The sequence below is a fragment of the Elgaria multicarinata genome, chromosome 1 (genome assembly GCF_023053635.1).
Source record: "Elgaria multicarinata webbii isolate HBS135686 ecotype San Diego chromosome 1, rElgMul1.1.pri, whole genome shotgun sequence".
Taxonomy (NCBI): Eukaryota; Metazoa; Chordata; class Lepidosauria; order Squamata; family Anguidae; genus Elgaria; species Elgaria multicarinata.
The window spans coordinates 11268189-11293737 of NC_086171.1; the positions used below are offsets into that span (position 1 = coordinate 11268189).

At 40.8% G+C, this 25549-nt stretch overlaps 2 protein-coding genes across 7 annotated transcripts in view; one reads left to right on the forward strand and one right to left on the reverse strand.

The window, feature by feature from the left end:
- The window catches only part of UMAD1 (UBAP1-MVB12-associated (UMA) domain containing 1), a 261328-nt gene that overhangs the window by 173503 nt on the left and 62276 nt on the right, over positions 1–25549 (forward strand). For 3 of the 6 annotated variants that reach the window (XM_063123337.1, XM_063123297.1, XM_063123329.1), the window contains exons 1-2: positions 8367–8482; positions 13553–13649. In XM_063123337.1, the coding sequence (XP_062979407.1) occupies positions 13568–13649 (82 nt within the window). In that variant the 5' untranslated portion in view covers positions 8367–8482; positions 13553–13567. Of the gene's footprint in view, positions 1–8366; positions 8499–13552; positions 13650–14205; positions 14336–25549 lie in introns of those variants that run through there. The other 3 variants (XM_063123305.1, XM_063123321.1, XM_063123313.1) reach the window with 3 other exon arrangements.
- RPA3 (replication protein A3) lies at positions 2058–8197 on the reverse strand. The gene is made up of 4 exons (XM_063117568.1): positions 8049–8197; positions 5217–5291; positions 3938–4046; positions 2058–3442 (listed from the first exon to the last, which is right to left on the reverse strand). The coding sequence occupies exons 1-4, from the start codon at positions 8145–8147 to the stop codon at positions 3366–3368; spliced, it is 360 nt and encodes a 119-aa protein (XP_062973638.1). The 5' UTR covers positions 8148–8197; the 3' UTR covers positions 2058–3365.

Consider the following 25549-nt stretch of genomic DNA (forward strand, 5'->3'; position numbering starts at 1 on the left):
ATAACTTAGTTTGCTCATAAAATCATATTTTAAAACTTTTCAAAGTAAAGTAAACTTGTAATTATTGTCCAAATAGCTTAAAACTACATTAAATGACATTTAATTTTTGTGAACCGCCCAGAGAGCTCCGGCTATTGGGCGGTATAGAAATGTAATAAATAAATAAATAAATAAATACTACAGCATCACAAACACAGGACTCTGTAGAACATTACCCAAGATTGCACATTTACTGTAAAGAATGCACAATGGTGACTACTCACATATTGGGAAACTGAGCATAAATTTCTTATCAGTAAAATATACTTCAGATCAATTTTAATATGGAATGAAAGAAATAGCTACTGGGAATCTTACAGAGAGGATTAAAAAAACATTTGCCTTTGGGCTTCTTAAGCATTTTACAGCTATAGTCTTTCTATAAAAGTGTTTTTATAAGATCAGATTTTAGAATTTTTTCGGGGGGGGGGGGAGTGGAGGCTGGATAACAATATATACTTTGCTTAAATTCTAAAAAAAAATCATAATCCAAAATTTCAATTTTTCAGAAAAAACAAAAGGTCCTTGATGGAAAAACTTTTCAGTGGGTTTTTTTTTTTTTTTTTTTGCTTTTACATCTCTACCCACTTCTTGCTGCCTTCTATGCCTCAAAAACCTCTTACAGAATAGCTACGTAGAACTCTCTTCCTTTGACTGCCTTGTTTAAATCAGCATGAAGTCTATGGCTTGATCAATTAATTTTCGTTCTTAACCAAAAATCAAGTATGAGCAACTCCATTTGCTTGCATTCATCCCTTCATACTATTGTCTACTGCACTGTAGAAACTTCCTTTTCTCTTACCTTAGTCTCTAAACCAGGAGTCCCCAATCCTTTCTGGACCCTGAGTCACATTTGGGAATTTGAGCAACTAGTTTTATAATAGCTGTTATGGGGCCTGGTTAGTCAAATGAGATGGGGGAGTGAAATAGCAAGGCTAGAAACGGAGTGGGGAGTTGCTAGATTATAAGAAGTCAAACCTTGCCTGACATCTGACCCTTGCTCTCCTGGAGATATAAGCTGGCTAGATCCATTGGTACAAAAGCTCATATTAAGAATCCAATTTCATGACATTTTCAAAATGAACTTTATGTTAAATGTTTTATCCATTCTGGTTCCTGCTTGATGGATCGCTTCAGTCTATTCCAAGTATTTCTTGGGAATGGATTTCTTTTGTGTAATATGTCTATGCATGTTGCATCACTTAAGCATTTCAGAGTGCCTTCTCCAAATTTCAGCTCTGCACTACCTGGAATTGCGCAGCAAGATTACTAAAGTGATACATGTGGCTTCCTGACAGTCTTAGTATTGCATATTAGGGCTGTGCACCAACTTGGGCCAAATCCCCGAAACTGAGGCAAGGCGGGCTGCTTTGGCCTCACTCCTCTCTCTCGGCTCACTAGCTGCCATCACCACTGATGCATCACCTGCTGCGACCAAGAAATGTGGCGCTTCTGAGAACCAGGCCGCAATTTCAAGGTATCACTGGGGTTCTGATTAGTACCTCTATGGCCACCGTAGTTTGTGGCCATAGAAGTACTAATCAGAACCCCCGCGATATCTTGAAATCGTGGCCTGGTTCTCAGGAGCGCTGCGTTTCTTGGTCATGGAGGGTGATGTGGCAGCAGGTAAGCTGAAAAAAATGTGAGTCCAATGGACTCATAGCTGACCTTGCTACCAGCTTTCCCGGGTGCTGGCTGCAAAGGGTACCCATGGACTTGCAAGGCCAAGTTGCCTCGGGGGGGCCGAATCTCACCTTGGCACCGAGGCGGGCAACCGCCAAAGCACCCCAAGTTGAATAGGGGCTGTTTCAGGGGCTCTGAACAGGCCTCCGAGGTGAATCGGGGACTGTGCACAGCCCTATTGCGTATGCCATACAGATTCATAAATTGAAACAATGCTTTATTCCAAACTAGGCTTAGCAGCACTCCCTACCACCTAAGTGTCAGCCCATATTTTAGTATCAATATTATTTAAAGACAAACATTTAATTCAATTAAAATATACTTTATTTCTTACTTGAAGTCACTGAAACAACTTAATAGCAAATCCCTACACATGCACCAGCATTTTTTTTTAAAAAAAATAAAGTTAGGATTGCTTCATGGGTCTTAACAAAACAGAAGTAGTAGATCATGTATTTTTCTGGCAAAATGTGTTTATATGAATTACTCAAATAATTTCAGACATACAGTCAAAGCTTTGTCTGATAATTACCAGTGCCACATCTAAAACCATTTCAGTAGTCTTGAAGAATGTTGCCTTTATGATCCTAACCTCAAACTCTATTTTTCCTGTGTTCTCCTGGCAAATCGTCATAGTCACAAACGTAATAACACAAAGATGCTTGTGTCTTTTTAATCCTAACTTCACCATCATTGTGTCTACTCACAATGGTGGTGAGGGGGATTCTTGAAATAGGTCCTGGGAAGCAAGGATTTGAGCCCTCAAAAGTCTTCTGTAACTAATTTGCTGGACATTTTGCGGATAATGTCTTATCTATGCCTTCTTGTTTTAAGAAGCAGATGGGTATGGCCAGAATATTATCTAGTTTTATTATTACATATCTTCCAACCTGAAGACACAAACTGCAGTGCAGCACATCTTCTCTGGATCCTTGTTCATCCTGGCTTGGGACACCAGCTAGAAGACAGGTGGAGAAAAACGTGGGCTAAATCCAATCTAACACAGTCTTTTTTTGAGTTTATTCTGTGGTGATGAGGGTGATAGAAAAGAAATCATTCTTTATCACCCTCATCACCACAGAATAAACAAAAAAAGCCTGCAATATACTAACTTAATACACAATCTTTAAAGTTTTGTCACCATTCTGTTAAGGGCTGTCAGTGACTCATGTCATCTGTTTAAACATGGAAGGGGGTAAAGAAATATGTTACTCTTTGGAAATCTGACATACTCAGATGGGGTTTGAGCCTCATAAAAGAGCCATGTCTCTTTAGTGCAGAAAGAGTGCTGCCTGATCACTGGAAGTTTCTTTAACCTCTCAATGCTTTTCATGCCCATATAACCACAAAATAAAAACAAAAAATTGAACAGGTATTTACCGAGAGGTGGCTACCTGACTGGTAATCTGAAAAATTTTGCCTTTCACAACACACAGATTTTCTCCATCAAGAGCACACCATTATTTAAGTCCATTAGGAGGGATATAATACAAAATCCGAACATTTCTGTACCGTATCGTAGGCATATCAGACTGTTTCAAATGCATTTTAAGCCAGCTTGTTTCCTGGTAAGATCTTTGAATAATTCTGTTCAGTAAGCACCATAGACTTGTCCACTCTGAAGTTGTCATGAAAAGTGTCAGTCACGCATCAGTACCAAAAGGGTAGTATTCAGGAAAGTCATGGATAACTTTTAGAGCTTCATTATACAGTGCAAGATCTGAAAGAAACAGGCAAAAGCTGAAAAAAAGGATTTACTATTGCAGATGGAAATACACTGCACACAACAGGTACGGTGCTAACTATACTTAGCATTTCATTTTTTAAAGAAATCCCCAATTCCAAAGTATCATGTCTAAGTCTGAATAGGAATTAAACTGCAATCAGTATGTCTGACCAACACTTTCTCAGGTTTGTAAGAGTATCCACAACAGTTCTCTTTCAATAAGCGCAAAAAACCCCAGTAAGCACAAAAAAAAGAAAAATAATAATTTGGACTAGGAGAGTCAAAGCCTGAGGCATATAATTGATTTTGTACATTAACAGAAACCCCCCCACCCCACCCCGTGCTTGGCTAGACATCTGCAGGAAAACAATGCAAAAAATGGCCCTTCATGTGATCTAGATCAGGAGAATTCAGGAGGGAAGCTTACTCAAAATTTTGAAAGTCACTGAAAAGGTGAATTTGCAATACAGAAGTAAATAATTTACTTACCAAACAGGGTTTTATCTTCTCTGAATTGGGTATATGCCATACAGATGATGTTTAGTTGATTTGTAACTCTTCCTACTACTTCAATGACTCCAGAGATCTCTTCTTCAAGCTAACAAAGCAGATGAGTCAGTTAATGTCTTCAAATATTAGGAATTCTACAAACATCCAGCTTCATCTTCCCCTTATACTTATCTTTGTTATGCTTAACACTGACCAATGTGCTTAAGAACATTACAAAAGTTGATGTTCATTTTAAGGAAAAGTGCAGGGTATATTTATGATTTTTTTTATAGAACACCATAGCATAGAAAAGACTCCACCCATAGGTAGAGCTAGCATTTCACTCATCACATAGTGAAACTATGGAATCTACTACCATATCATGGAATGATGGCGACCAATCTGGATGGCTTTAAAAGGGGATTAGACAAATTCATGGAGGATAAGCTATCAATGGTTACTTGTCCTGATGGCTATCTGCTTCCTCCAGTATCGGAGGCAGTAAGCCAATATACAACAGTTACTGGGGAACACGAGTGGGAAAATACCATTGCACACAGGTCCTACTTGTGGTTTTCCCACAGGCAGCTGTTTGGCCACTGTGTGAACAATGCTGGACTAGACTGACCTCTGGTCTGATCCAGCATGGCTCTCATGTTCATTCTTTCTGGAACAGCTGCACACATCACCTACATGATGTCATCTCTTCCCTTCTCTTGACAAAATGTTTGGCTTAACTGCTATACTTGTCTGGCCTTTTCTTTTCTCCTCCTCCAACTCTTAATTTGACACTCTGCTTGGGGAAGGGATCTATCTTTTGCTTCAGTTCTGTAACACAGTTACATAGTGTAATTTAATACAGGTAATAGTAAAATAATGTATATGACTTAGAGTGGATAACAAGCAATCTACAAAAAACCCACAGGAGGAAAAATAATATTGATAGGGGAAATGTGTGTTTTAAATCTTTTTGCAATTCATCAGAACACTGTTCTGCAACAAAATGCCTCTGTTGCAGCTTGAAGGTGCATGCAGTTGTCTTTTGGCACTAGAATGAGTCAACAGTGTTCATTCTTGCTATTGTGTCAATATTATGATTACAGTAGTTTCTTCGTTTGGGCTTAGATCCTGAATCCCTCACTCAAACTAAGCTCCTACACCAGTACCACAAAGATTGATCAGTAGATTCTACCTCTAGAATGAAAGCAAACATGCCTAATACCCCCCAAAATGGTAAGTGCAAGAAATAGAAGACTTTCCAAAGGATAGTCATACTTACAGGTGTGTTCAGCTCAACAGTTGCAGTTTTTCCTTCTCCGTCCACTAGGAAGAAGAATTTCCCTGATGGATGGATCTACAAAGATGTTAAAACTTGTTATTTCTAGAGAACTTTTAATCCTACATAGAAATATCTTATATCAAAACTTGCCCAAGTTAACAACAACATGGAATCGAAGTTAATGGTGTGTTGTTACTGAAGTGGTTATAGTATAACTGGTAGCATCATATTTAGGTGAGGTTTGCCCATTCTAGCACTATGGGCATCAAGCACAGGATTATTGACACATTTTAAATGTTTCTACCAATAAATATACAAGCCTTTCTACCAATAAACAAATATATACAATTCTAGCAATGCTCAACTTTTAGAAAGAGCAGTCAAGAATGGAGAAATAAACCGTGCATAGTCTGACAATTGAGTATGGCATAAGAACACAAGAAGAGCCATGCTGGAACAGACCAAGGGTCCATCTAGTCCAGCACTGTTCACACAGTGGCCAACAAGCTGTCAACCAGGGACCCACAAGTAGGACATGGTGCTACAACACCCTCCCACCCATGTACCCTAGCAACTGGTGTATATAGGCTCTAGTAATACCCCAGGTATACAGATATTTTTGTGATAACATGTAAAAATGCAATATACATGCATTCTTTAACAAGGGCAATGTAAACTATCCACAGATTTTTTCCAGTTCAAGAAATCTACAAAATTAATAGTATGATCACCACAGAGTATTTGGGGAGCACAGCTATGTATGTAGTACATTTACACTGAAAAAATATGGAAGAGCTCCAAGAAACAGACCCCAAAAACCAAGCAAGGCAAAGGAACACATAAAAAAAATAGTGATAGGCTTATCTTGTCCCTCTCACCATGTTGCTTTGACCCAATTACACTTTACATTTTTTTGCTAGCTGCCTTCCCCTTTTCTGCTGAAAAGAGGAAGAAGATAAATATAACAAGGCCACAATCCAACACATTTAAATAGAAATAAATAGGGGTGTGTGCTCTGCACTGAAGATCCGGTGGTCTGCCGGACCTCTAACAAACCTCCGATATCGCGATGCGGTTAGGGGCGGTTTTAAAACCATCAGAAATCTATTATGTGGTTAGATCCGGTATCTGAACGTTTTTTAGGGCACGTTTCATGTTGATGTACAGCTAACTGAACACGCTTCCATATTAGGAAGACACCAAGGGGTAAAGGGGGAAGTTTTGAGATTGACATCTGTGGCTAACCTCCCTGTCTCCCTCTCTAATCACAGTGCTTAGGTGGAGGGATTGCAAATTATACAACCCATTTTTCCCCACCCTGGAACTCATTCATTTGTTAGCTCGTGTAGCGAGAAAGAGTCCAAGTTCCACTCCCCATATGCACTATTGATGTTGGCTGAAAGGAAGGATTTAGGAAAAATGGCTCACATTATGAAAATAATGAAAACCATTCAATGCAAGTGAGTTGTCCCAGGAAGTGATGATTGGCAAACAGTGTAGATTCATACAGTCTTACAAGCCAATATTAGGATACGGAAAAGAATCTTGTGCCAAAGGCTGATCTGTGTACTGCAAGTATGGACACAAGTCGGCTGGGCACAAGTCAAAAGGAGAAGGGGCGTCGAAAGAAAAGTTTGGTAGTACTAGTATATCACCTGTTTTGAAGACAGGAGTTTATATGCTTTGAAAAAATGTTAAAACTAAAGTTATTATATTTATGTTTGTTCTTGTCTGATCTCTCATAGAGAGGGAGAGCACATACACGCATTTCACCCCATTATAGCAAACGGTCAGGGGACAAGTCTCTGTTTTTATAAACTGAAGCAGACCTCTATTTTTATAAACCAAAGATGCACAACTGTGCATCAGCAAAGTAAAGGATAAAAGTTCTTGTGCAGTTTGGGGGTGGGTATAGGGGGAGGGGGGTTGAGTGGGATTTTTTTAAAAAAAAATATCTAAAAATCAAGTGATGACGGGATCTGCTTTAAAGGTGGCATGGCTAAAGCCCTACTTAAGAGCTACCAGGGTGTCATGTTTCATCTCTTTATCTTTAAAAATGACTGAGATGTATACATTTTTGTTTATTCCCATTGACGATAACAGCACGGTTCTCCGAAAATGGAATGGTTTTCCTATGAGTAATCCGGCGGTGCAGGGAGATAGCGCTGCCCTGAAAATCAGGATGGGAAATTGCCTCATCGGAGCTGCGCCCCCAAATTCTGAGGATGAGCAGACCCACTCTGCACACCCCTAGAAGTAAAGCCCATGACTATAAGGATTGGCTCGACTGCATTCCCCAGCAAGCACAGGAAATATCTAAATATGCATAGGATTGCGCTGTAAATCAAGTCACTCAGTTGCTGCACTAAATAGTCCTTTAGTCTTCTTATATTTATGCAAATGAATCTCAAGAAAGCCTATTTAGCAGCAGAAGCAGTGGAAGCTGGTGGCTCTGATTTCAGTGGGGCTGTGAATCCATTCTGGGTGGGTTCAGCACCTTAGACAGCTCATTCAGAGTTCTGGCTGGTTCTGACTGAAACCCAGAATGGATTCACAGCTCCACTGTAATCAGAGCTACCAGCTTCCACTGACTCGGCTGCTACATCGCAAGTGTCGGCATTATAGAAGGCAACACTGGCGTGGAATGAGAAAATAAATTTTGAGAGGAAAAAATACAACTGCCAGCATGCTGGGAGTTGTAGGGCTTTTTTCCGTCTAAGCATGCGTAGGATTGCGCCCTAAGTCAGTAAGGAACCAGGATTTACGTGAAGAAACTCCTCGAGGCCCAGCCCGGAAGCATCGTCTGTCCAGAAGAAAGAACTGCTCCCCTACCTTTTCCAGACGTCCCACGAAACAGACGGGCTTTGTAACATATTGCGCCAGCTGACTGGCAGATACACGAACCCGGGGCCCTTCTAAAACGTCCGCCATTTCGGAGCCAAAGACAGCACCAGGCAAATCCCCTCAGCCGCTTTCTCTGTCTTTATTCTAACCACTTAGGCGGGAAACAGCTACTTCCGCCCCCTGCGCAGGAGCGGTTACCACGGCAACTAGAGACGCGTGTAGGGCTGAGCGTGGCCAGCCAGCCTCCGCCGTGTGCGTCATTTCCGAGTCGCGGAAGTGATCGCGCGCGCCAGGGTTCTTGCGCATGCGCGCCGCCGCGGGCTCGGCTATGTTTTGTGCGCTGTCAAGGTTACTTGCGTTTTAGTCGCAGGATGTTCCGCTTGTGAACCCGGAAGCCGACGTTGTTGTGGAAAAATAAGCTGGTGAGCGTTTAGTGAGGTGAATATATGAGGGACTACGAAGTGAGAAACGGGCCTTGGTTGTGCCGCGCGAGTACTCGTGGAGTAGAAAAAGGCGCCCGGGGGTTCGACGGTTAAGACCGTTATATCGGTTGAGTGCGGGTTTGGAAACCGCGCATGCGTGTCGAATTTAAAGGGGGGGGGCTGTATCAGCCCAAACAGCTTGTACCACCCTGATGGGCGGGGCTATCCGTTATTCCTCGAATTTGCTTGTGACGATAAGAAAAAGTAGAGGAAAGGTCTACTATGTTTTGATTAATTGATAAACTTTGCATATGTAAAAAAGAAGCACTAGTCCTATAAAAAACGTATTATCTGGGCATTTAGTTGATGCGTGCAAGAGGAAGCATTTATTTTAACTTTATTTCAAGCATTTTTTGCCCGCTCTTCCAGCCAAAAAAAGCTCCTAGAGTGACTTGTTAAGAGGAGAAGCAAGACTGCCTGCAGGCTTACGGTCCAAAAGGTGTGACACAAAAGGAAAAGGGGTTGGAAGGAGAAGGGAAAAACCAAACTCAGGCAGTAGATTCTTTGTTACAAAGTTCAGCAGATCCCGGAGCTGGATCTGAGCAGCCTTGGCAGTTGGTAGCTGGAGAGAAGGGAGCTGTCCGTTGTAGCTGTACCTAGGCTCAGTGCTGGTTCCTCTTTCTTTTGGTAGCAGTTGGCAGTTGGTCTCTTCTAAGATGGCGGTTTTTTCTATTAAAAGATTTTTTTAAAGTATTATGGCTGATTAATCAGAGACATCTTTTTAAATTAGTTGTAATATTTTTAGTCAATTAATATAAAAACTAGTTGACCAAGAGGCAGTCCATTGCAGAAAAAAAGGGAATACAGTTTCCAGCAGTCCCCAACTGGGCATTTGGACAGTTGTTGGAGATTTTTCTGTCTAAACATGCATACGATTCTGCCCTAAATGTTGCATCCCTAGTAAGCAGGTATCTTGGAATTTAGAAAAAAATCACAGCTGCTGGAATTATCCATGTGTTCCCACCTTAGATATCACATTGCTTATGTGATTAGACCTTAGATTTCACAGTGCTTATGTGATTAGAAGTGCTGTGAGTTATGGGATTTGCTGGGTGCAGTAATGTCTAAGCCAGTGCAGACATCATCATCATTATTCTTATTAATGTTTATAAGGTGATGTTTGCCCTGTCCTGGACGGGGTTGCACTCTCCCTAAAGGATCGGGTCCATAGTTTGGGGATGCTCTTGGATCCAGAACTGTAACTTGAGGCACAGGTGAACTCAGTGGCAAAGAGCACCTTTTATCAGCTTAGGTTGATATACCAACTACGCCCTTATCTGGACAGAGATAGCCTAGCTACAGTTATCCATGCTCTGATAACCTCTCGTTTCGATTACTGCAATGCATTATACGTGGAGCTGCCTTTGAAAATGGTCCAGAAGCTTCAGCTGGTACAAAACAGGGCAGCCCGTTTACTAACAGGGACTGGCCGGCGAGATCACATTACGCCAGTTGTTTTACAACTTCATTGGCTGCCAGTCCAGGTCCGGGCCCGATTCAAAGTGCTGGTATTGACATTTAAAGCCCTAAACGGTTTGGGGCCAGGTTATTTGAAGGAACGCCTCCTCCCATATGTACCTGCCCGGACCTTAAGATCATCTACAGGGGCCCTTCTCCGTGAGCCCCTGCCAAAGGAAGTGAGGCAGGTGGCTACTAGAAGGAGGGCTTTCTCTGCTGTGGCACCCCGGTTGTGGAATGAGCTCCCCAGAGAGGTCCGCCTGGCGCCTACACTGTATTCTTTTCGTTGCCAACTGAAGACCTTTTTATTCTCTCGATATTTTAACATTTAATTTTAACTTAAATTTAAATTTTACTGTTTTAACTCTGTATTTTAATCTTATATCAATTTTGCTGTGTGGTTTTATCCTGGTTGTGCTTTTTATACTGTATTTTGTATTGGTTGTTTTATTATGGTTTTAATTTTTGTGAACCGCCCAGAGAGCTTCGGCTATTGGGCGGTATAAAAATGTAATAAATAAATAAATAAAATTATTAAATGTATATGTTGCTTCTCATTGCAAAAAGCAATCTTGAAGTGATTTACACACACAATACAGAAATCAATTATAAGATGGGGAGGCAGTATAAACCACAATCAGCACAATAATACAAATAATAAATACCACAAAAACAATCTAAAAACAGTACAATATGTAAAATGTTTGTCCAGAAATGCACAAAATCTATCTCCGCTCATAGCCTACCATGACCATCACAAAAGCAGCCCCCAACAATTGGGTAAAATAAAGATAGTGTTAAGAACTTGGCTACTTCCCCGGATACTAGATATTTTTGGGGCCTGGTTGCCATGGTTTGTGTTCAGGTATTTTTAGTGCGTGGTCATGATCTGTAACAGTGTTTAAAGTTCACAAATACTATATTATCCCCCAAAATGTTTTACTGTCCTTCACCCCCACTTCATATATATATTAACTATTTGTAACCTTAAAAAGGATCAGTTTCTGTAAATATCTATTGCCTGGTTTGCTATAAGCAATTTTTATTTGCCGCAAGCAAGGAAGCCTTTGGTTTTTACAAGGCTATTCTCTCTCCTCAATCCATTCTCTTCTCAATCCATTCTCTCTCCCCACCCCCACTTCTCTCTCTCACACACACACACACACTCACAGAACAGTGCAGGAAGCTTTGTTAGTTCAGACCTAAGGAAGATACACATACTAATTTGGGAAGAATGGTTGGCCTCTAATCAACCTGCATGTATGTTGCATCATGAATCATTTATTTATATATTTATTTATGACCACATACACATCTTCTGCAAATGCATGTGAGATGCTATGGTTGAGCTTGGATTTTCAGCATGTGTATCCCATGAGGAAGATGTACTGATCATGATGATTAATAATGCTATTTTGAGTTTATAGCTTGTTAAAGCACGTTCACAGTCCTTCACATGTATTATCTCACTGGGTTCAGTATTATTAACCCCACATTGGATATGTGGTGTGCGTATGTGTATAGGCACTTAGGCTATAAGCCACCCTGGCTGAGGTAAAATTTGAACCCTGGCTGGGGATTGATTGCAAACTGAGGTGTGGGGGCTTGGCTTGGCTGGTGGGAGCAAAGCAACATGGTTGTGTTTTTATATTGTATTTTATATCATGTTTTTATACTGATGTTTTATACTTTGAATGGTTTTAATTTTTGTGAACCGCCCAGAGAGCTTCGGCTATTGGGCAGTATAGAAATGCAATAAATAAATAAATCCATCCAACCACAGGACTACCTTCAGTAAGTGGGAATAGTTCACCATTTGAGGGAAGTGCACATCTGGCGCCCTCTCTATGGATTTTTTTGGGGGGAAAGGTGGGAGGGTTGAAATTATCCTGCCCTGCTCTTTCTACAAGAGTAGAACATCACTATCATCAAGTAGAAATCCTCTTCTATCTCCCCCCTCCACACACATGCGTACACACACTTCGACCTCTGGGGTGTTCACATGTGGTGATTTTATTTCACTAATACAGGAAGTAGTACATGTAATATAGGTGCTTTACTGAAAATGCAGTTGTTTTCTGAGAGAGAGAAAACAATCTTAGCAGGTGTATGCTCGTAGTAGGAGAGATTTTTATCTTGTGTCTTATTTCAGTAGAAATGAAACACATTACATCTGGAAAAGACCACATAGAACCAGCTGTAGAATTAGGTCCTTAATTATATTCAGTATTCTTATAAAATAAGAGAAGCTAGAGCATTGCCTTATGACATTATAATACATCTAAACTCATAACAACAAGCTTTGCGATTTAAATATTGAAGTTTATAAGTTTTGGTTAACACCAGCAAGTGAAAGTGTAAACCCTTATTTTTGTAAAAACAAACACCATTATTCAGGCTTTGGTAATAACAGGATGTAACTTGGTTAAAAAAAACTTTTAGCCTGGGACAAGTAAGTCTCATTCATTTCAATGGGTCTACTCTATATAGAACTAACAATGGATACTACCCTTGGAGTCCAAGAACAGTGCCTCATAGTCAAGGTTTTTAGGAGGAAGTAGTGTTCAGTTGAAAGTGAGAAGATAAGTAACACAGGATTTACAAAGAGAGAAAAATGTGCCAAGGATTGGGAACTGATAGGAAATAAAGGGTCATGAGGCTAAGGGGCACCATTTTTATAAGTGAAATACATAATAAATTGGCAACTGGTGTGAAAGGTATGGGAAGGAAGCAATTATTAGCTGCCTTTGAGAGCGATGGACCTGATAAAGCAGAATGCGTTTAAAATAAATTAATAGGTGGATCAGGTAGGTCATGGCAGTCTTACAAAATGATGTATTTACAAGAAACACATTACTTTTTTTAGTTAACATGCATATAATGTAATATAAAGTTCTGAAAGAGAACTGAAAATAATTAAAGTTAGATTAATTTATATTTTAAATGCCAGTGTGAGTTTCCCCCCCCCCCCAATATATTAAAGCTGCCCATTCATAGGTTAAGTGTGATGTGCAAAATTTGGAGCGCTGGGCTGCTTAGGAGATAAACAATTCAGCAGTTAACCCAAACAAGTCATGCAACTCAGGGCTCCGGGTTTGCATTTCACACTCAGCAACCTACAAATGGGCCAATCATAGCTTGTTTAGTAAAAGTAGAGGTGGCTGACGCACTGCAGGCAGTGTATACTTTCTCATGTGCTCGTGCATTTGTTTAACCCATGGGCTGCCATTATGTGCAAAATAGCCCTGTATCTTGTGTACCTTTTTCTAGTGCTTCAGTTACTTTTTGCTGACGTTGGGGGAAACAGATCTTCTGCTTGGGTGTATGGAATGTTGTATAGCTTCTTCAAATGGCAATAATGAACAACTTGTTCTTGTGTTCACTGTTCGTTTGCCTCTCCGAGATTCTCTTGCTCATCCCATTCAGGTTCATGTTTTTCTGATGAACATTTTGATAATGTCCGAATTATGTAGGGTGGGGGGTTTGTTTTGTTTTGGGTTTTTTTTTTAACTTTAATATAACATGATTTGTTTTCCTCCTTTTTGTTTCTAGGCTTATATTTCAGAGATGTTCAACTTCTTCCGGAAAAACCAGGATACCAAGAAGGTACTGGTGACAGAAAAAGAAGCAGATGGATTTGTTCTCCTGAGTAAGTGATTCTAACACCATAGAAATCACATTATTTTCTGGATATTTCACAAGGTGACACATCTAAAAAAAAAAAGTACATGGAACTCTGTGAGAAGTTTGAAAGAAGTTCAGGTTGAGCAAGCACAGATATTTATTGGTCCAGTCAGAAAATTGCTCTGAATTGTCATTTTTGGGATGGAAATATAAATGGTAGATTTATTAAAGCTGTTATCACTGTCTTGTCACCACTCAGGATCTTACTTGAGGCCCTTTGTATTACTTGCGACAGTGACCTCATGTGCTTGGTCATATGCCTTAATACCTATCACTGTTTCAGCTGTGTTTAAAAGTTTCATTTTGTTTAAAGGTGTCTCAATTTTGAAGCGGCATTCAACTACATAGTTAGAGTAATCCCATTAAATTTTATTATTTAAGACAAATGTAGTGTGACGTAAGGTTCTTAATCACTCTTGCGCTTTTCTCTTTTGCATAAGGAGATTACTGATGTGAATCTATTGTGTTTTTCTGTTGAGTAGTTGTTGTTGTTGGGCTTATTTTGTCCAGTTTTGATTTAGGCCTTGAGATAGTGAAAAAAGTATCCACTGAATTCTGTAAAGGTTTGTGACATAGCAATGACTATTAATAGCCCTGAATCACAACTGAATCAAGAAATGAGGAAAATGAAGAGCAGTTGGATAAAGATAGGTAATGTGTGGAGAATTTTACAATTCTGTATAGATAATAGCTTCTATGTTGTTTGTATTTCTAATTTTCCCATTACGTTATCTCCCATGAGGAATTGCAGTCTTCTTCATAAGTAGGCATGGATGTCAACTAGCAAGTTAAGAAGTTCTCAGAAATATTTCCCATGAGGGTTTGTGTGCTGCATCATGCCCCAAACACTCGGGGGGGGGGAGTTTTTGAGAGAGTGAGAGTGGAATCTATTCCAATCATTTGCCTGGGGGAATTAAGTAGTAGTATTTCTTGCTACATGTTGTTCTTTGGCAGCAGTTACCTAATGCCAAGGCATAGTTCATGGAGAAAACTTTTCAATGTTGTTTCCTATACAATAAAATGAAGTACAGAATATGAAATGTTAGCTTTTTTCATTTGTTGCCTATGTTCAGCCTTACCAGCTGCTGCTCTGATAGTTATGCTTGGCAACTGCGCATCTGTGATGCATGTACTGGGGTTTTTTATTTCAATGACGCTTTAATAAGATTGGCTCTAACAACTTTTCTCTATTTTCCTGAGGAGTGTTCTGAATGCAGTATTTAATTCTGTATTAAACAAAACTAGGGTGGATCTACATTGACATCTTATCCCTGTTTTAGGCCATGTCTATGTGGCATTTCTCCACACCTTAACTGCAGTATCTTGTGTAACTTGTTACAAAGGTCTCCCTGATCTCTCCTTGAGGACAGTTTGTTTGTGTTTGTGTATATATAATTTTTGTGATTGAAGCACCTACTATTAGAATGATTTTTCCACTCTAGTTGATTCCATGGACATCTGGTATGATGTGGGAGTTCTCAGTGTTATTGAGGGGTATCTATGATAAGCCATGCTAGATATTACACCTGGACTTTGTAATGTCACTGATCAGTAACAACCTCCCAAGGCATAATAGCCTTTAGAAATTCCACAGAGGACAATGAGATGTTATGTAGAGTTTTTTATGTACATATAATATATTGTGCATTATGCAACATTAGAACACAAGATGGTAAACTCATTGCTGTTTCTCCCTTGCACCAAAGAAAGAATGATCAAGATTTCCTGGTATTTTAGTTACGCTAACACTAAGGAATTGTGTATGAATTACAGTGAGAGAGTGATGCAAGATGGATTGAATGTTATCCAACACAAGGATATCATCACTGTTTTGCAACTTTTTAAAATGGATCCAGAATTGTTTTATTATACTGAATTGCTCACACCATATCATTTTTATGTAATTTAGAGAAGTGTGTCTTTCCTCCAAGGAATCATAGGATAGTAGAGTTGGAAGGGGCCTATAAGGTCATCAAGTCCAACCCCCTGCTCAATGCAGGAATCCACCGCAAAGCATACCTGACAGATGGTTGTCCAGCTGCCTTTTGAATGCCCCTAGTGTGGGAGAGCCCACAACCTCCCTAGGTAATTGGTTCCATTGTAGTACTGCTCTTATAGTCAGGAAGTTTTTCCTGATGTCCAGCCGGAATCTAGCTTCCTGTAACTTGAGCCCATTATTCCATGTCCTGCACTCTGGGATGATTGAGAAGACCCTCCTCCTGACCCTCCTCTGTGTGACAAACCTTTCAAGCAGCATACATGGGTTTGCTCCTTACCTCCATTTTATCTGCACAATAATTTTGAGGCAGGCTAGGTTGAAAGATGGTGTTAAGCCCAGATCACCCAGTGAACTTTATGGCTGAGTAGGAATCTGGACCAGGGTCTTCCTGGTTCTAGTCAGGATTGAGCACTCCTTGGCCCTCAGCCTCTTTTCACTTGTGTAAGAATTATTCCCACAAGGCTTAGCCTAAACATAATATTGGCACAAACCATACTTAAAGGTAATCAGGATTCCCTCTTTACCGGGTTTTGAAGCTAGTTAGCAACCCCTAGTTGAGAAGAACCCTAGTCATTTATTTATATCTTGTCAGTTTTCCGTTATGGAAGTCATGTTGCATAAAGTCAGGCTGCCAAGTACTAGCTAGATTTAGTCTTGGATTTAGGAAAATTGCTATATCATGTCCTTTCAGATCATGCCCTGGTATCATTATTAGCATTAATCTGGATTATAAACTAGGTATGTAAAGATGTAAACAAGCTCAGATCATGCACATTGCCCTCAAAGTCTTCATAAACAATCTAAAATTCATTGGGTTAGAGTGCCTTATAGAGATGGTTTGACTTTCCAAAAATGAAGTGGTAGAAATTGCGTACAACATTTAATTCGTTTGCCATTCTTATTGATTGCCTTTCATGGCCCAAATGGCCATATCTCTTGTTTGCAGTCCACATGCTGCACAGTTTCCTGTAAGCATTTCCTACAAAATGTTCTTTTATTTGGGTACATTTAATAAAACATCCTATCTAATTAAGTGTTCTGTGCAAAGCTAATTTTGGATTTTTTTGTCTACAGATTTTCACTTTGTTACATTTTGAAATAAGGGATTGTTTGGCTTTCTTGTTGTTGCCTATTCTGTGAATAACAGGGTTAAATGTTCCACGTGTCTGATTACTGTAGTTTGAGTTCATTGAGCAAGGCGGATGAGGGAGACCAGAAAAACAACCCTCTCCAGTGTCGCTGATTTCTAGTCGCATAAGGAGATAATTGCTACCCCTTCATTCAATGTGGAGTCAAAGTAATCCTCTTGGGTACTGGTTTTACACAAAAACAAAGTGCAGTATGCTTTTGTATCATTAGGTGGCATCTTTCGTCATGCTCATGTATTCCTCGACTAAATTGAATACAGCATTAATTACCAGGCGATCTTTCCTATTGTAGGTTTCAAGTTTTTAGAATCTGTTTTTCTGAAGTGAATATAAAATGTAAATGGAATGAAATATTCATTCAGTTAGCATATTTGAAATACTGGAACCAAAAACCCTAAGACCTGATCAGTATTTCTTTCCAAAACAAGCTAGCTAAGGGTCACGCATAACACAAAGGAGTGAATTTGCATATTTTAAAAGAGAAAATAACAGAATGCAACAAGAATAACTGTTAGCTTCATGCTGTATTATTACTATTGAAGAGTATGGCTGTTGGCTTACTCCAAGAGTATAGTTGTGTTTTGACTGAATGAATTTGGTCAACGTCTCCTATGCAGATTAACAGAACTAGGTTACAGAGCAATGGAACGTTATAATAATGTTTTGTAGTATAAGCAGGTATGTTTCTTAAGAGTAGAATATGGTAAATACTGTTTTCTCTGGACTTTGTATAGAGTTTGAATGTTGGCTTTGCCAGTTGCAAGCCCAATTGTCTTATCTGAGGAATGCTAGGAGTAGTAAGACTCTTTCTGTCTAAACATACGTAGGATTGCACCCTTAGTGTATCACAGTAACCTCCAGTTCAACAGAGATGTTAGGATTGTGTGAAAAATAATGATTCAACTTAGTGTCTGGTTCAGTTTTAGTCTGGCTCTGTAATTTTGTATAAATCTTTCTGGGCCAGTGATACTTTAAAGGTATAAGTTAGAATTTGACAGTATGAAATATAACTAAGAATTTGGGAACACAGTTGAATCATAAATTGTCGTAAATGTAATGCAGATGTTCTTTAAGAGCTAAAGAACACTGTCACATAAAATACATTTTTAAAATGAGGGCTCAGTTTTACTTTATGACTTTAAAGTTAAGGTGAAGTTTTAGGGGCTTGACACGCTGTATAAGTGGAAATATCTACAGTAGAAAGGTAGCTGGGAAAAATGGTTACTCGGCTTCCTTTTCTGAAAATGCCACTACAGTGCAATAAAATTATATAGAGTTCACTTTAGTATAGCAATAGAATCTTCAATTTTATGAATTCAGTCTGACCTTACAAAGGGCGATATCCAAATGCTCTCATGGAGCCAGCAGTAGGAAGAGGAGATTGATTATTTGTTATTTTAAAAGGATCACCTACTTAAAAATCATCATAACTAAAGCTATGCTGACAGTTCATCTTTTCTTTCACTGCTGAAAAGTGGCTCATCTTTGGCATCACACAAGTTGCAGTTAATAACAACACTGATGGCCATTCATGCTTGCTGTTGTAACTTCAAGCCAATCTTTGTGTTTATATGCTAATATATGCCATGAAGACCAACCTTGTGTAGTGGGTCACCACATCATTGGATCTATTGTTAGATACAGAATATAATTCTACCAGGCTGTGCTCCCAGATCACCATTCGTTCTCATTAGTACTTGCCCAATGCTGGAGTTTGACCTGTAAAGTTCAGATTTCTCCCAGCCTGTAAGTCTGCTGGCCAAAGACTGCTATCTGGATTTGGATTTACTAATACCTGAAAAGTCTGTTTGTGAAGGATCCAAGAGCATGATTTCTTACCCTGAAGTCAGTGTTGAAACACTTTGTGGTGAAACTCAAACAGAAGAAAAATCCTTTGCCATTTGACTGTGTTCTCTCTCTAATATATATTTAAAAGCACCAAACTGCTGACCTACCTTATTACTGTTTAAGATAACAAAACACAAATGGTATATTAGGAATACTTCCTACACTCTGGGTTTTATTAATGTTCCTTCAAATCACAACATGAATACAGTCATAAAGCTGGAAAAATGTGTCTAAAGGTTGTTGTAAACCTCCCAGAGAGCTTCGGTTGTGGAGCGGTATATAAATGTAATTAATAAATAAATATTCACAAGACCCTAAATCAGCAGAGAATCCAATGTAATTCATAATTCAGCAGAGCTCCCATTCTGCATCCAGGTTGTTTTTCAGTTTGCCTTGTGCTGATCCAAGGATTTGTCATATGATGGCAGTGCTCTTCTGATGCCTTCACTGTACAGCCACCTAGATCAATTGCAAGGTTCACCAAGAGAGGAGTGTGGGGTTGTGGACTTTTGGGAGACTTTGTGAATTTTTGGACCTAAGCATTTATGAACACACTCGTGTCTAGTTCTTGAGGAGATAAGCATATAAATCCTTCCCATATTTTATTTTATTCCCGGGCAGACTTTCTGATGAACATTTGGCAATTTAAGCTGATTTAAAGGTGGGTAGGGGTGGGATTTGAAGAATGAAAGCAGAATACTGAGTTAAAGAAATCCAAATGTGTTCCATTGCTCTTTAAGACTTGAACCAGTTAACCTCAGTAACTTTGTTTAATTTAAGGCTCTGCTTAATTTTTTATTGAATTGCAATGTGCTTTAAAATACCAATTTATAAGTCACACATTTAAAAAATGAGAGTCTTTAAATGTGGGGCCAGTTTTACATGCTTCCACTACCCACTTTGCATCTACTGCTCTCTCCCAAACCCTTATTCAAATGTTTATGTCCTGCTATTCCAACTCATGAATGAGATGCTCAGGTTACATAACACAGAGATGAAAATTCATCATACATTAAACAAAGAAGAGCAAAACAATCAAACCTCAAGAGCAGAATAATTTAAAAGTCTGCTGAGAAGTTTGCTTTATCAATTTTTTTTTTAATGGAAGGAAAAGGCCAAGACTTTTAGTGAGGCGAGACAGAGTTCCATTCTGAAATATACATTTTTGTGAGCTTTCCAATGCAGCTCATCTTATATACACATATTAGGGGAAATTGCACAAAATGCATATACGTATTTGAGGAAAATGTGCACAAAACAGCATTTCAGCAATGTAAACTACTTAAGTGTATGTTTAAAAATGCACACAAAAACATGTATAGTGGGACATGAGAGAGGGCTTTCTCTGTTGTGGCACCCCAACTGTGGAATGCCCTCCCCTTGGCTGCCCGATTGGCACCAGCATTGTCTTCATTTCGGTGCCAAGTAAAAACATGGCTTTTTAACAAAGCCTTTGATGGCTAAATTCACCAAGCTTGCACATTGTTTTAACTGATTTAATTATTTATTTATTTATTTATTTATTTATTACATTTTTATACCGCCCAATAGCCGAAGCTCTCTGGGCGGTTCACAAAAATTAAAATCATCATAAAACAACCAACAAGTTAAAAATAGAAATACAAAATACAATATAAAAAGCACAACCAGGATAAAACCACGCAGCAAAATTGATATAAGGTTAAAATACAGAGTTAAAACAGTAAAATTTAAATTTAAGTTAAAATTAAGTGTTAAAATACTGAGTGAATAAAAAGGTCTTCAGCTGGCGACGAAAGGAGTACAGTGTAGGCGCCAGGCGGACCTCTCTGGGGAGCTCATTCCACAACCGGGGTGCCACAGCGGAGAAAGCCCTCCTCCTAGTAGCCACCTGCCTCACTTCCTTTGGCAGGGGCTCACGGAGAAGGGCCCCTGTAGATGATCTTAAGGTCCGGGTAGGTACATATGGGAGGAGGCGTTCCTTCAAATAACCTGGCCCCAAACCGTTTAGGGCTTTAAATGTCAATACCAGCACTTTGAATCGGGCCCGGACCTGGACTGGCAGCCAATGAAGTTGTAAAAGGACTGGCGTAATGTGATCTCGCCAGCCAGTCCCTGTTAGTAAACGGGCTGCCCTGTTTTGTACCAGCTGAAGCTTCCGGACCGTTTTCAAAGGCAGCCCCACGTATAACGCATTGCAGTAATCCAAACGAGAGGTTATCAGAGCATGGATAACTGTAGCTAGGCTATCACTGTCCAGATAAGGGCGCAGTTGGTATATCAGCCTAAGCTGATAAAAGGTGCTCTTTGCCACTGAGTTCACCTGTGCCTCAAGTGACAGTTCTGGATCGAAGAGCACCCCCAAACTACGGACCCGATCCTTTAGGGAGAGTGCAACCCCGTCCAGGACAGGGCAAACATCACCTCGCCGGACAAATGAACCACCCGCTAACAGTACCTCCGTCTTGTCTGGATTGAGTCTCAGTTTGTTAGCCCTCATCCAGTCCATTACCGTGCCCAGGCACTGGTTCAGAACAGTCACTGCCTCACCTGGGTTTGATGAAAAGGAAAGGTAGAGCTGGGTGTCATCCGCATATTGATGACACCTCAGTCCACATCTCCGGATAACCTCCCCCAGCGGCTTCATGTATATGTTAAACAGCATAGGGGATAAAATAGAGCCCTGCGGAACCCCATGGCTTAGGAGCCACGGCACAGAGCAATAATCCCCCAGCACCACCTTCTGGAATCGGCCATCCAAGTAGGAGCGGAACCACTGCAACGCAGTACCTCCAACTCCCAGCTCAGACAACCTATCCAGAAGGATACCATGGTCGATGGTATCGAAGGCCGCTGAGAGGTCTAGGAGAACCAACAGGGTCGCACTCCCCCTGTCTCTCTCCCGACAGAGGTCATCCCACAGGGCGACCAAGGCAGTTTCCGTTCCAAAACCAGGCCTGAAACCCGATTGAAATGGATCTAGATAATCCGTTTCATTCAAGAGTGCCTGGAGTTGTCCTGCAACCACCCGCTCAAGCACCTTGCCCAGGAAAGGGATATTAGCCACCGGCCTGTAGTTGTTAACATCTTCCGGGTCCAGATTAGGCTTCTTCAGGAGTGGTCTAATTACCGCCTCTTTTAAAGAGGCCGGCACCACTCCCTCTCTCAAGGAGGCATTTACAACCTCCTGGACCCAGCCGGCGATCCCCTCCTTATTTGATGTAATGAGCCACGAGGGGCAAGGGTCAAGCACACAGGTGGTCGACCGGACTTGGCCAAGCACCTTGTCCACATCCTCGGGCCTCAATAACTGAAACTCATCCAATAAAACTGAGCCGGACGGCGCTCTGAACGCCTCTACTAGTGGTGCTGCATTAAGTGTGGTGTCCAATTCATGACGAATCTGAGCGACTTTATCTTCAAAGTGCCGTGCAAACTCGTCACAGTGTGCTACCGAGGGTTCAACTATCTCACGCCCTGGCCCAGAGTGTAACAGGCCACGAACCACTCGGAAAAGCTCCGCCGGACGACACCGAGAAGACGCAATGCTGGTGGAAAAGAACTGCCTCTTTGCCACCCTCACCGCCACAGAGTAGGCTCGATAGTGAGCTCTAGCCCGTGTTCGATCAGACCCAGCACGAGTTTTCCTCCACCTGCGTTCTAGCCGTCTCCCCTCTTGCTTCATCGCCCTCAGCTCAGATGTATACCAAGGAGCTGACCGGGCTCTGCTCAGAGGGAGAGGACGCTTGGGCGCGATCGTGTCAACCGCCCGAGTCATCTCTGCATTCCACAGAGCGACCTGGGCTTCGACAGGAGCACCGGCCATATCAGCAGGAAAATCCCCCAGAGCCCTCTGGAATCCATCGGAGTCCATTAGCCTCCGGGGGCGGACCATTTTAATAGGCCCCCCACCCTTGCAGAGGGGAAAGGCCGCCGAGAGTCTAAACCTCAGTAGGAAGTGATCCGACCATGACAAGGGGGTAGATGTTAGTTCCCCCACTTCCAGATCACCATCCTCCTGTCCAGTCGAGAAAACCAGATCAAGTGTGTGTCCCTTTGCATGTGTTGGGCCGATGACATGTTGAGACAGCCCCATGGTTGTCATGGCAGCCATGAAGTCCTGAGCCGCTCCGGATACAGCAGCCTCGGCATGGAAGTTGAGATCCCCCAGAACCACCATCCTGGGGGTCCTCAACACCAGGTCCGAGACAACCTCCGTCAGCTCAGGCAGGGAGACTGTTGGGCAGCGGGGTGGACGGTACACCAGCAGAATCCCTAATCTGTCTCGAGTACCCAACACACAGTACAAACACTCCAGACCAGCACTCGACTGAACAGGAAGCCTAGAGAGGGAGATTGTATTCCTATAGACCACGGCAACCCCCCCTCCCCGGCCCTCGAGTCTGTGCTGGTGCTGCACCGAGTACCCAGGAGGGCAGAGCTGGGTGAGAGCAACCCCACCCAGTTCACCCACCCAGGTCTCAGTGATGCATACCAGGTCAGCCCCCTCATCCACAATCAAATCATGGATGAGGGAGATTTTATTCTGGACTGACCTGGCGTTCAGCAGCAGCACCACCAGACCCGAGAGCAAGCTGATATGGCCACCAGGAACTATCCGGTTGGGGTAGGAACCAGAAGAGGGAATAGCTGTAAGGAATCTATCCCCTCTTCTCCTCATCTGGCCTGTTCCTCCCCTAGCACCATACCTCCCCCTACCCGTGACCACAGTTATGTGGGCATCCCCGTATCCCCCAGAGCTCCCCATTAGTTTTTACTGCATTTAAATTCTATACTGGTTTTAGCTTGATTAATGGTTTAATTTGTTTTTAGCTGTGTATATTTATTGTTTTATATTGTTGTATAATTTTAACCAGAGGTCCTAGTAATATAGGGCGGGATACAAATGTTTTAATAAATAAATAAAATAAATACGTTAGTGTGTAAATTATTAAGAATGCACATGAGAAAATATAAATTTCTATATGGATTAAACAAAACCAAGCTTGTGTGGAAAGGGGGCAGAACAAACCTGATCTCAAAAATTGAACAATCCCAATAAGATAGAGATTGACAGAGTTGTCCATCCTTACTGTTGTCTCAGAAACGCTTAAATCTGATATCTAAGGGCCATGAAGAATTGAGGGAATAGATTTGAAGATACAACTGCAGATTGGCGTGCACAGGCCAATTGTATAGAAGGTTGTTACTGAATATACTCCTATCTAGACACATGTACAAACTTGCACATATACAAACCACATCTGCTAAAATGGACTTTTTAACAATGGCTATAGATATAGTTTCTATGGCTAAAATAAAATTCCCACCCAAAATATCTGAATTCAGACAAGATAAAATGAAATAATGCAACTTGGCACGTTTATTGTGTTCAACATGATTTCAAATGCACAAGGTGATTTTGGGAGAATTAGCTGAGTAAACCATTTGCAATGAAAGTATAGAAGGAAACATTACACCAATTGTGAATCATTCCAGCTTTCATTGAGAATTACGCTTAGTTGGGGAAATTTGCTACCTTCTCAGCTAAGCCCAGCTTCAGGCCTAAAAGTGAGGCTATAGACATATGTAGACTGTTTGGGTTGTGAGGGGCAGACTATGTTCGGGTGATAGAGCAAGGAGGAGGGGATTGAGTAAACAGGAGTCCCTAACACTCATGAGAGCAGAAAGAAAAGGGTTGGGGTGAGTGCTTGGAGCAAGGCGGAAGAAGTGAGTAGGGAGAAAGCTACGCAAAGAAAAAGGACACTGACCTTTAGCTATTCCAGAATTCATTCAATATACCATATTTCTTCGACTGTAAGATGCCATCGATTGTAAGACACACACTAATTTCAGTACCACCAACAGAAAAAAAACCCTAAGACACACCTGCGATTCTAAGACGCACCCCATTTTTAGAGATGTTTATATGGGGGAAAAAGTGTGTCTTAGAATCGAAGAAATAGGGTAGCTTGCAAGAAAACTATTATTATTTAAAACATTTGTATCCTGCCCTATATCACTAGGATCTCAGGGCAGCGTAAATAGAGCTTGCATATTGGGTGAGCTAGAGTTTCCAAATACCTTTCAAAGATTTCCTCCATACTTAATCTTGTATGTTTGCTTAGTTATACAAATGATTGGCTTAGAAACAGGGCAATTGGATCTGTTCTTTAGGGCAAAATAATAAATGTTGAGTGGAATTTTATATAAAACATAAGCACAGCAAAATTAGGAAAGGGTAGTTCTGAATAGTAACCATCTATAAATGTTTGACAACGGGGAAACAACACAGAATGTAACCCTTTTCAGAGGGAAGCCATGTTAGTCTAACGCAGCAAACACAAAGAGGCTTCTGGTACCTTAAAGGCTAAACATACAAAAAAATCTGGTATATGTTTTCATGGACTATAGCCTACTTCATCAGATGTGTGTATAGCATTAGAGAAAGTTTCAGGTTTATATACAGTACATACAGTGGTGATGGGGCGGTGTCAGGATTGAACACAGTGGGGTCAGATGGAAATCAAATGCAGAAAGTACAGTAACAATCACATTATTAACAATGGTTATTCACAGTGTAGTAGCTGCTGATAACACAAACATCCTGGCACTAGGTAAACCAATTAGCACATGTAGTATGACCAAACAAACAAACACCATTATCCCAATTCAAGCCTCTGGTGATAGAATTAAACTTGTTGATGAAGTGAAATTCTGCAGTAATCTCTAATTTCCCTTTGAAGTACCTTTGTTTCACAATGGCCACTTTGAGATCAATGACATAGTGTCTTGGGAGTTTCTGAATATTGCCATTTCTGACGTCAAGTTTGTGTCCAGTTATTTGTTTCCATAGAGCCTGTCCTGTTTGCCCTATGTAAAATGCTGAAG